The sequence below is a fragment of the Sciurus carolinensis genome, chromosome 1, assembly GCF_902686445.1.
Source record: "Sciurus carolinensis chromosome 1, mSciCar1.2, whole genome shotgun sequence".
Lineage (NCBI taxonomy): Eukaryota > Metazoa > Chordata > Mammalia > Rodentia > Sciuridae > Sciurus > Sciurus carolinensis.
The window spans coordinates 190,644,386-190,656,781 of record NC_062213.1 but is presented as its reverse complement, the minus strand read 5'-3'; the positions used below and the strand labels follow the sequence as shown (position 1 = coordinate 190,656,781).

The 12,396-nt window shown below is 38.8% G+C and overlaps 1 protein-coding gene across 2 annotated transcripts in view; it reads left to right on the top strand.

Annotated features, from left to right (window-relative positions):
- Positions 1–12,396, top strand: part of Cep85 (centrosomal protein 85) — a 41,429-nt gene that overhangs the window by 16,592 nt on the left and 12,441 nt on the right. Inside the window, exons 1-5 of one of the 2 annotated variants that reach the window (XM_047563099.1) lie at positions 6,514–6,694; positions 6,978–7,672; positions 8,555–8,688; positions 9,205–9,322; positions 10,541–10,726. In XM_047563099.1, coding sequence (XP_047419055.1) covers positions 7,052–7,672; positions 8,555–8,688; positions 9,205–9,322; positions 10,541–10,726 — 1,059 coding nt within the window. In that variant the 5' untranslated portion in view covers positions 6,514–6,694; positions 6,978–7,051. Of the gene's footprint in view, positions 1–6,513; positions 6,695–6,977; positions 7,673–8,554; positions 8,689–9,204; positions 9,323–10,540; positions 10,727–12,396 lie in introns of those variants that run through there. The other variant, XM_047563092.1, reaches the window with a different exon arrangement.

The following is a 12,396-nucleotide window of genomic DNA, read 5'->3' as shown; positions in this document are numbered from 1 at the left end:
AAGGTACACTCATACATAGCTGGTGGAGTTGCAAAGTGGTGCGGCCACTCTGGAAAGCAGTATGGAGATTCCTTAGAAAACTTAGAGTGGAACCACCATTTGACCCCACTATCCTCCTTGACCTATACCCCAAAGGCTTAAAATCAGCATACTACAGTGACATAGCCATGTCAATATTTATAGCAACTCAGTTCACAATAGCTAGATTGTGGAACCAACCTAGATGCCCTCCAAAAGATGAATGGATAAAGAAACTGAATGGATAAAGAAACTGGTATATATACACAGTGGAATATTCCTCAGCCATAAAGAAGAATAAAATTATGGCATTTGCAGGTAAATGGATGGAGTTGGAGAATATCATGCTAAGTGAGATAAGCCAGTCCCAAAAAACCAAAGGCCAAATGTTTTCTCTGATAAATGGATGCTGATACATAATGAATGGGCAGGGGAGGGGAGATGGTGGAATGAGACAAATGTCATTATCCTATGTACATGTATGATTACATGAATGGTGGCTCCACATCTTGTACAACCAGAGAATGAAAAGTTGTACTAAAAAAATGTTATTTTTATAATACTTTGAAAATGCAGACTTTTTTTTTTTAATTTTGTTTGTTTTGGTAACTGGGTTCTTTTGTCCTTTTTTAATCTGGCCCATTTTTGCTGTTGCCACCTCCTTTGGTCCCTTCCAGCTGTGCTGATTTTAGGACTATTTAGGATTTAGCAAAGTGTCCCACAAAGACTTCCCATTCCTTCTACCCTCTACTGATCTCCTTCCTTTTTGCATCCTTTATCTTTATTATCTCTGCCACTTGTTTTATACTGAAGTACTAACTACCAGGCAATACTTTATAAGGATGTTTTTCCATTTAGAGGATGAGGGTCTAGAAGACAGAGGACCTAATGATAATAAATTACTATTTATTACACACTTTGAGATAGGAACTGTGCTAAATTTATCTACATTATCACATTAATGCTATTCTGTGAAGTATTTTTTTTTTTTTCTGTTTTACAGATGAAAAAGCTAAATTTCAAAGTGATTGAATGAATTGATTGCAATCACAAAACTAGTCCCTTTGGTACTTTATCAGATGTTGTCATTTAAAAATATACCTATTCCACAGCTAATAGGATGACTGTCCAGAAATGACATATGTTGGTAAGAATGTAGAGAAATTGGAACCTTTATACATTGCTGGGTGGGAATGTAAAATGTTACAGTTGCTTTGGAAAAACAGTTTGGCAGTTCCTCAAAAAATTAAACCTTAAGATTTAATAATTAAACTCCTCAGTATATCCCAAGAGAAATGAAAACATGCATCCACACAAAAACACATACACAAATGTTCATAGGAGAGATAAACTAAGTGTTCATAACTGGTGAATAGATGAGTAAAATGAGGTATATCCGTACAATACAGTAGAATATTACTTGGCACTAAAATTAAGTACTCTTACATGCTGCCAGTAGATGAACCTTAAGAATATTTTGCTAAGTAAAAAAAAAAGCCAGATGCAAAAGGCCATATATTACATGGTCATATAATTGAAATGTTCAGAATAGATGAATCTATAGAGACAAAAAGCAGATTAGTGGTTTTAGAAGACCAGGAAAGTTGGGGAAAATAGAGAAGTTTAACTGCCAAAGGGTAAGAAGTTTACTTAAAAAAATAAGTATACTAAAACTCATTGAAATTGTATACTTCAAGTGGGTGAATTGTGTGATATGTGAATTGTATCTCAAAATTGTTTTAAACATGATTAGGACTGGGATGTTGCTCAGTGGTATAGCTTCTTGCCAGGCATGAACAAGGACCTGGGTATAATACCCAGCATCACAAACAAATATTTTTAAAAGAACAAATATTTGGAAAAAATAAAAGAGGAATGAAAAGGGAAGGGAAAAATACATTTACTGGTACTGACTCCTAGACACCTAGCACTAATTTTAGTAGTTTGATAACTGTGTGTTTCTGGGGACCGTGCTCAGTAAATATTAAGTAGAATTGAAGCCAGGTGTGGTGACACATGTCCCTAATCCCAGCTACTTTGGAGGCAAAAGCAAGAGCATCACAAGTTCAAGGCCAACCCCAGCAACTTAGCAAGACCCTGTCTCAAATAAAATTTATCAAATGGCTGGGGATGCAGCTCTGTAATGAGTTCATCTAGGTTCAGTCTTCAGTATAGATAGATAGATAGATAGATAGATAGATATTAAGTAGAACTGAATCATAGATTTTAAAATAGTATTGTAAAAGTAACTTAATCTAACTCCTTTTCGCTGATAGGTAACAAAAATTTCCCTAGAAGTTAAGCAACTTGTCAAAGATTCCATAGCTAGGTAATCAGATACTGGTTCCCTAATGATAGTCTTGTTCTTTTTCTTTTTTTCTTTTTTTTTTTCTTTTTTCTTTCTGTTTTATTGGTTATTTTTAGTTTTGGTTATTTTGATTTAAAAAATTTTTTTTTGTACTTGTAGATGGACAGAATGCCTTTTTGTTTAGTTTCATGTGATGCTAAGAATCGAACCCAATGCCTCACACATGCTAGGCGTGTGCTCTGCCTCTGAACGATAACCCCAGCCCCCATTCTGATATTATTATACAAGCATGGAATATATCTTATTCTAATTAGGACCCCAGTCTTGTGGATGTATGCAATGTTGAGATTCACTGTGGTGTGTATAGTACTCTTTTTTGCTTTCTTTTCTTTTTTTTGACAGTGCTAAGCATTAAACACTTCTTGAAAGCTGGGCAAATACTTTATTACTGAGTTGTGTCTCCAGCCCTGATTGTAATATCCTTGACATTACTTGCAGGATTGAGAGTTTACTATCCATTTAATTTTACTTGTTGAAGTTTTCTCTACCTGTGTAGTCATGGGACCTTTTTATTTTAACTTAATGGTAGATATTATTAAATATCAAACATTTGTCTGAAATTTTCCCTCATTAAGTTGGTTGTATTTCAATCGAACTGTTACATTGATTATGTGTGTGTGTCTCTAGTTGTTTAAGAGATGTGGTCTTGCTTTGTTGCCAATACTGGTCTTGAACTCCTGGGATTCATTCAGTTGTTCTTCCTTAGCCTCCAGAATAGTTTGACTGTAGACATGTGCTACCATACCTGGCTATTAGTTCCATTCTTTTAAAATTATAGTAGCTAAAGTCATCAGTCTAGAAGGTTGTATTCTTATTTTGTTTGGGTTTTTTGTTTGTGGTTCTGGTGGTTGAACCCAGAGTCTTGTCCATGGTAAGAAAGCATTGTACCAGTGAGTTATATCCCCAGCCCCTAGATTTTTTTTATTTTTTCTTTGAAAGAAATCAAAGGTCTGTTATGGTAGTGCAAGCCTGTAAACCCAGCTGCTGAGGAGACTGAGGCATGAGGATCTCAAGTTTAAGGCTAGCCTGGGCAATTTTAGACCCTCTCTTAAAAAGGGCTGGGGATACTGCTCAGTAGTAGAATACCCCTAGGTTCAATCCCTAGTGCTGGGAAAAAGAAAAAGAACCAGGTGTCTTTTCTGCCATGTTTATTATATACTGTGTTTTGGTTTTGGGTTTTTTTTTTTTTTTTTTTTTTGTGTGGGTGTGTGTGTGTGTGTGTGTGTGTGTGTGTGTGTGATGGGGGTTGCTGGGAATTGAACTCAGGCCCTTGTGTGTACTGGGCACTACCTCTGAGCTTCATCCCAGCCCTACATAAGATTAAGTTATCTTAATCTTTTATTTATTTAAATTTTTTTTGAGTTGTAGATTGATATAATATCTTTATTTTTATGTGGTGCTGAGAATCCAACCTAGTGTCTCATACATGCTAGGCAAGCACTTTACCACTGAACCACAACTCCAGCCCAATGTATCCTAATCTTTTTATTTATTTATTTTTAGTTTTACATGAAGCAATACTTTATTTTATTTATTTATATGTGGTGCTGAAGATCAAATCCAGTGCTTTATACATGCCACACAAGCACACTATCACTGAGCTATAGTACTCAGCCCTCTTTTGATGGGGGGAGTACCAGGGATTGAACTCAGGGGCACTTGACCACTGAGCTACATCCACAGCCCTATTTTGTATTTTATTTAGAGACAGGGTCTCCCTGAATTGCTTAGAGACTTGCCGTTACTGAACCTGACTTTGAATTCACAATCCTCCAGCCTCAGTCTCCTGAGCCTCTGGGATTACAGGCATGCACCATAACCTCTTAATCTTAACTCTTGCTTGTTTGGTTCATGAATCTAACTTGGAGCCTAGTTGACAATATACCTTAATCCTGGCATAAAATAATACATTGTTGTATCTTTAAATTGAATAAGCTTGCTGTAAGATTCCATCCTCATTAAGGTGTTTTATCTTCAAAATTCTTGAGGGACAGGGTAGAGGTGGATGAAAAGCTTGTAATGCTTTCAACTTTTTCTTAAAGATGAAAATACAGATTGAGAATCCCTCATCTAAAAATCTGAAATCAGCATGCTCCAAAACACACAACTGTTTGAGCATGACAAATTTTGGAACATGTTGAATTTCAGATTTTTTGATCAGACATTTCATATTTTTAGAGTTTTGGATTCACAATGCTCAGTCAGTAAAGTCTTTGAAGATATTCCAGAATTCAAAAAATTCCAAAATCTGAAACACTTCTGGTTTCAAGTGTGGAAAACTGATACTCAACCTGTTGTTGCTGGCATCGTTCAGACTGCCTGCCATACTTCGTAAACCACTGTGGAATGTAGACAGTTGTGATTGAGATGTAGCAATAACAGAACCTACCTTTACCATTAAGAGGAGGGTTACTAGAAAGAATATTGGTTTTGTTTTATTTTGTTGTATTGTGTTTTTGTAGTGGTAGGGATTAAACTCAGGACCTTGGGCATGGTAGGCAAGTGAGCTACACACCTAGCCCAGGATGAATTGTTTTTAAGGGGAAAAGAGAGTTGAGGAAATTGTTTTGAGGGGAAAGGAGAGGGGAAAGTGGTTGAGGAGAGGAGAGTTCTAGAATCATAAACAAAAAAATCCAGTAATTTTGGGAACTGGAGATGTCTCTAAATACAAATCGCCATATTTCCCTGCTCTAAATCTTGAATGCTTTTGAAAATTATAAAAGATAGAACCCACTTTTGAAACTCTTGCCTTTCCATTTTATAGTATTCTAAAACACACACCAGCCAAAGGTTTAACTTGACATTTTTATAGCATAGTTCATCAGAATTAGATGGATTCACTAATATAAATAGATAAACCAACTAGACAAGTGAAAATAATGATAAAAACTTCATCTGTAGATGATGTATCTTCTGGAAAATTAGAAAAACCATATTCTCTTAGATCACTTGGTTCTTTTCTCCTTGGTTTTGTTTTCGGCATTTTTATTTTGGGGGTTATGGACTCAAAACTGAATTTGATGAGTCTTAAGAGAGAGTGGTGCTGTGGATGGAGAATGGAAGTGTTACTAAGTTCAGCACAGTCGGCAACCCCTCATGTGCAACTACCTTACTGTCTTCTGTTCATAATTACACTATGCAGACAGGGACTCTAGGTGAAAGCTGATCATATGGTACTGTTGTGGAGGGTTTGAAGTAGATTGCCTACTAGGCTTGAAATCACCAGTCTGCATTAACCTTGTCGACTAGTCTTATGCTGTGGGACATCAAAAACTATGTTCTTTAACTGAGAAATTTCCTTCCTTTTTAGTCCTGAGAGGCTCATACATTTTGTCAGAAATTATTAAGGTTTTTATTTTTTGTTTTATGTTTATATTTTTTTTCCAGTCCCAAGATCATCTGAATATAGGAAATCAGATACTTTACAACTACATTAGATAATTTGGCTTCCCCATGTTTTAAACAGCTGCTCGTAAAAAGATAGTAGCTGATCTGTACTTACATAATTCCAGGAAAGATTCTAATATCTGTCATCATTAACTGAGTGGGCTCCGTATTGGTAGAGAGAAAAAAGAAATTGGTAGTACTCTTCCTATGGTAGATGTGCTTGGTTTGGAAAAGAGAACTGGGCAGTTGAAAAGAGGAGATATTAGTATTTCTTTTCTCCTTATTCTGTTTTCTGATTACTGAAAGTAATAGGTATGTCACTTTACTTTACATTTCTGTCTTACTTGCTTGCATCCCACTGCCCTGTCATATTAGTCCTGTGACCTTGTAGTTCTCCTCAAAGTAGTGCATGAAAATTGGAAATAGGTAGAAATGTGAACCTTCTGCAGCAAGTTTAATTGGTATTGTCTTCCAAGATTAGACAGGAGTCAGCAGAAGCATCTAGTTTGAAAGAAAAGTTAAAAATCACAGTTGGGTACAAACAAAGCGGCAAGTGAAAAGCAAAATATAAAATAGAGGATTTCAGTGTGTACCCACTTGAGAGTGCTCACTGTGCTAAAGTGAAACCTGAGAGTTACTAAGAATAACTTCCCATCACCAGGCAGCCAGGTCTGGGGTGTGGGAGAGAGAGAACAAAATCCTGACTCGGATGCTGTGCTCCCTGCTCTAAATAACTGCTCAGGACTGTCCAGTTTGCCTTATTCTTTAGATAGTTTAGATTCATTGCTCACCATCACTGGGGAGCTTTTGGAGGTCAGAAGATTCCAGCACCCCTTGGAAAGGATATTTTTATCAAATTGGATTGTAATTTAGACTTGCCAAACTTCCAGAAGAAGGACCTAATAATGCATTTCCCTTAAAGTAAGTGATTTTGAAGTTCAGTTTTGTTTATTCAAGTACAAAGGACAGAGTATAAGTTAAAAGTAAAACCATTATTGCCTTTTATTGGTTTATCTTGTGAATGGCATTTGAGATCTTAGATCACACATCTTCCAGTTAGGTTGCTTTGTCTTTCTGCCTGATAGGTCTAATGATGGTACCCTCTTGGCCATGTCTGAGGACAGGCAGAAAATGTGTGGTGCAGAAGTCAGACTCAAGGAACCTTGCTGCTTCAGTAACTTACAGATGACTGTTCTCTCCACAGATTTTTGCAGTTCAAGTGGAAGCCCTTCTTTCCAGCCTATCAAAAGCCACATAACTATCCCAACAGCCCATGTGATGCCTTCTACTTTGGGGACCTCTCCTGCCAAACCCAATTCTACACCTGCTGGACCCTCTTCCTCCAAGCTTCCTTTGTCAGGGTTGGCTGAAAGTGTGGGGATGACAAGAAATGGGGACTTCGGTTCAGTAAAACGTTCTCCAGGCCTATCTAGAGATCTCATGTATCTCTGTGGTGCTGCTGGAGAAAATGGGATTGAGCAGTCCTGGTTTCCAGCAGTGGGCCATGAAAGAGAGGAAGAGATGAGGAAGTTTGACATTCCTAGCATGGAATCTACCCTCAATCAGTCGACTGTGATGGAGACACTTTATTCAGATCCCCACTACCGAGTCCACTTCCACAACCCAAGAACTGACACAAACAAGGAGTTGTACAAAGTATTGCCTGAGGCCAAGAAGGCACCAGGCAGTGGGGCTGTCTTTGAGCGGAATGGACCACACCCTGGTAATAGTGGGGTGCTCCCTTTGGGGATCCAACCTGCTCCTGGGCTCTCCAAGCCTCTGTCCTCTCAGGTATGGCAACCAAGCCCTGACCCTTGGCATCCCCGAGAGCAATCTTGTGAACTCAGTACTTGTCGGCAGCAGCTGGAGTTGATCCGTTTACAAATGGAGCAAATGCAGGTAGAGACCCTTCTTTCCTTGAATTTTACAAGTTCCTGTGTTGTTCTTAGAACCATATAGCCTTTGTCCTCTGAATTTTAACTCTAAAAAATAGATCTGTTAAGAAATAAGGAAGATGTTTATAGATAGGAAATGAAGGTTCATGAACTCTTAATCGTTCGTTGGGTTTGCTAGTGATCTAAACACTAAATAGGTTCTCCAAAGTAGAGGATTATAAGGAAAAACCCAAAAAGGTAGGACACTAACTTTGATTGCATACTTTCTGTATACCAATCACTAGATTAGATACTTTGACATACAATTTTATTTATTCTCATAGCACCCTGATGACATAAATGTGGAAACTTACCAGATTTTTAAAATAAATAATCTATCCAGGGTCACAAAACTGGCAAGTGACAAGCTAGTGTTTACAAATCGTCTTTGAACCCCTATGTTCTTTCCCCTCTACCACTTTTGTATTTTTTTTTTTAAGTCCTTGTGCTGCTAGAACAGGAAGAAAGGGAACAGGATATATTCTCCTCTGGTTGGTGAGGATATCTTAGCTCCTGATTTGCCTCTATTGCCAAATAATAAAAGATAAATGACCTTAGAAACTGAAACCTTCTACTATTATGTATAATTATAATGCATCAATATTTCTTTTTTGAAGGGATTTAAAAAGAAAAGCTAGAGCCTTTCTGAGCAGGGAGTGTTTAGTTGGCAGAAATCTCCCTGGCAGGTTCTTTCCAGTCATGCATCAGAGCTAAAATTATTTCACAAACATTGACCTTATCAGGCTGAGCTAAAGTGGGCCTTGATTGCAGACTCAGTTGGGTACTGTTCAGGGGTTTCAGGTCCATATGGTCAAGATCAAGCCTCTCTCACCTGTTTGTCTTCCAGCTTCAGAATGGAGCCATCTGCCACCATCCTGCTGCTTTTGCTCCTTTACTGCCCACCTTAGAGCCAGCACAGTGGATCAGTATCTTGAACAGTAATGAACACCTTCTGAAGGAAAAGGAGCTCCTTATTGACAAGTAAGGTGGAAAAGGACCACTGAGGGCATCTAATGAGGTCCTCCCAAGGGTGGTTCACTCCCTCTGTTTAAGCCCATGCCTTGCCTCATGGTAGTGCTAGATTGATAGGCGACCTAGTCTTGTATCTGACTAACGTGATAGGCCTGTTGTGTGTTCTGTGTTGGCTTTAAGGAATGCCAGCTTGCAGCTGTTCTTTCCTCATTTTTCTCAGCCATCTTTTTTGTTTGTCTTTCCTTGTTTGGCAAAATATGTCCAGGGCTGGGATTGTGGATGAGTGCTAGAGTACTTGCTAGCATGTGTGAGGCACTGGGTTCAATTTTTAGCACTGCGTATAAATAAATAAATAAAATAAAGCTCCATCAACAACCAAAAAAATGTATTAAAAAAATTTGATGTTGGGAATAAGGGTGTTTGCTTACGTAGTAAGGATTGTTACCCATCTGTGTAAGGATAATAGGAACTAATATTGTGAGGAGGTTATCAGGATCCCAGATCTGATTCTGCTGATTTTTGCAGGCAGAGGAAACACATATCTCAGTTGGAGCAAAAAGTACGAGAGAGTGAATTACAAGTCCACAGTGCCCTTTTGGGCCGTCCTGCCCCCTTTGGTGATGTCTGCTTGCTGAGGCTACAGGTAAGCATTGGCAGCTGGGACAATATTCTCTTTGTCATAACTCAATGTTTTCTCTGGAGCTATACAGGAGACATAAAAGGGATCAAGGGACACAGGTGTCCCTGTCCTCAAAGAGTAATTATAAAACACCCTTTAATGTGCCCTTGTGAGGAAAAGGTTTGAGAGGAGAACTGAGTGAAAGTCCAAATGCCTTGGTGTCAGGACATACTTGTGGGGAAAAGGAAGGCAGAATTAGGTAGATGATAAGTTCCTAGAGTTGGTCAGTGTTCTTAGAAGTCCTAATCTACCCATCAGGACCAAAGGGAGGGAAAGGAGGCAATTGAGGGATTTAGATTTATTCTCATTTTTATTACATGTTTAGGAGCATCTGAAGAAAACCATACTCTCATTGAGGTCAATGTCTGTGGGGATTGAGAGCTTGAAAAGAAGCCTGCTTTGTTGAACAAGCTTCTGCAACTTGTGCTTTTGAGTGATGGGTATTAAGTAGATTATAGTACTGGCTTTATCACCTAGTAGGCCTGTTAAGGCAATATTCCAACTCACAGAAATACAATGTTAGGGGCTGGGGTTGTAGCTCGGAGGTAGAGCGCTTGCCTAGCATGTATGAAGCACTGGGTTTGATCCTTAGCATCACAAATGAGTGAGTGAGTGAGTAAGTGAATGAATGAATGAATGAACGAATGAACGAACAAATTAAAGGTATTGTGCCCATCTACAACTTAAAAAAAAAAAAAAAAAGAATGTTAGAGTGGCAAGGGCCCATAGGTAAAAATCTAGTTTAGTCCTCAAAGTTACTGATGGAAAAAAGTGAAGTCCAAGGATGAGGAAGTACTTTGTCTAAGATCACATAGAGAGTGAGTGGGGGGAGCCAGGCCTTGAGCCCAAGTCTTGAGCTGTCTTGTCTTGTGTTCCTTGGTGTACGGGAATGTGCACCAGAATCATCTGGAAGGTTTAACTACAACATAGATTATTGGGATTCATCCACAGAGTTTCTGATTCAGTAAACCTACAAATAAGATTCCAAAATTTGCGTTTTTAACAGATTCTAGCAATAAATGATGCTGATGCTATTTGTCCTAGGACCACACTTTGAGAAGCTTTGCTTGTAGAAATTCTTGGAGAAAGGCGATGCTTGACCATGAAGTATGTTGGGAATAAATAAAGTACATGTGACTATAAGGGTAGAAAACAGTTGCATATTAAGAATCTTTTTGGCAGGAATTGCAGAGAGAGAATACTTTCTTACGTGCACAGTTTGCACAGAAGACAGAAGCTTTGAGCAAAGAAAAAATCGAGCTCGAAAAGAAACTCTCTGCATCAGAAGTTGAAGTCCAGCTCATCAGGGAGTCTCTCAAAGTGACACTGCAGAAGCATTCAGAGGAAGGGAAGAAACAGGAAGAAAGGGTAAGCTGAGACTCAGGAGGCTGAGGCAGGAGAATTTCAAGGCCAGCCTGCACAACTTAGCATGACCCTGTCTCAAAATGTAATGAGAAGTAAGGCTGGGGTCTAGCTCACTGGTAGAGTGCTTGTCTAGCATGTGTGAGGCCCTGGCTTCAATCACTGATATTGAAAAAAAAGTGTGGGGGGGTGAGCCAAGGAGTTGATGACTCTGATTCACAAAGGAATTGGCCGTCAGCCCTCTCTGCCAACAGCTATTTTGGTCCCCATTCCTAGAACCAGGAAAAACAAGTTAAGTGAGACCTTTCATTGGCTTCTCACACAGGACCCATCTACTAGAAATGGAACCCCTCCTTTCTGCTTCATCTCTTCCACGAAAATACCACAATCAGGAAAAGTCATATAACCCAGGTTGTGATATGCTGCCAGCTGGCGAAAACCAGCCTGGGCAGCCCAACTAGATGGCACTGTTGCAAGATGTTTAAATGCCTATGGTAAATTGATTCCATTCAGACTGATGTCTCCTTACCTTTCTAAAAAGTAGAGAAAGATTTCACTTGAGCAACTTGTTTGGGAGTGTATTTCTGCCTGTGCTCTTAGAAGATTGCCTTTGGGTCAGATTGGTTATCATTGGAGAAAGTGATTTAAAATCTTTTGATTCTGTTGGTACTTTGATGGTTCTTTTGGTACTTTCAGTTCACAGCTTGCTCTGTATCACATATTCTTAGAGAAAATGACCAGTAGTGTTTAGTCCTGGATTACTTGTGTCAATCAACTAGAACAGTGGTTCTCAAATTTTTTTTTTTTTTTTTAATTGAGACGGTGTCTCACTCTGTTGCCTAGGCCAGTCTCAGACTTCTGGATTCAAGTGATTGGGCTTAGAGTTTCATTGTTTTCAACCCAATATTTCACTTTCTCTACTGTTACTGGTATTCCTCAGTCTGGAATCACTCCCATTTGATTTCTCCAGAGAATACATTCCTCATCTCCTGTTGGGGAAGCCTGAGGTGAGGGTGATAATCCAGTTAACTTATATATAGATTTCCATTGAATTTCCCTATTTTTCAGGTCTGCCATTGACACCTGCCTCCAGAGATACCTGGGGCTTTAAGTACAGAGGCTCTTGGGGGTTGTGAGGGACACATTTTCTTCAATATTGTCTGCAACTTCCACTGTAGATTGTGACTCCTCTGCCTCAAGTCATTTACCCCATCTACCTCCTTACTTCTTCTGAAAACATGTTAAAATCCCTTACATACTTTTGTCTCCTCTCCTGTGTCTTTTTTTAAAATTTTTTATGGGTTAATGCTTTATTTCCTTCCTTTTATTTTTTGTATCTTTTGGAAGGGAGAAGAGGTAAACATCTACGGTCATTTTTACCTGAAATTAATTGTATATATCACTGAAAATCAATTGTGAAATAGACTACCTAAAGTTAACATCAGACTCCTCAGGTTTAAGGGTACTGTCTCCAATAAGATGTACTTACTTCAGATGTCAGCTGCAAATTCTAGGATTCCGGGCTGGGGATGTAGCTCAGTTGGTAGAGTGCCTGCCTCGCATGCACAAGGCCCTGGGTTCAATCCCCAGCACCACAAAAAAAAAAAAAAAAAATTCTAGGATTCCGAGGCCATACTTATGATCAACTGGCTACAAATGCAGGTGTTCCTTTGATT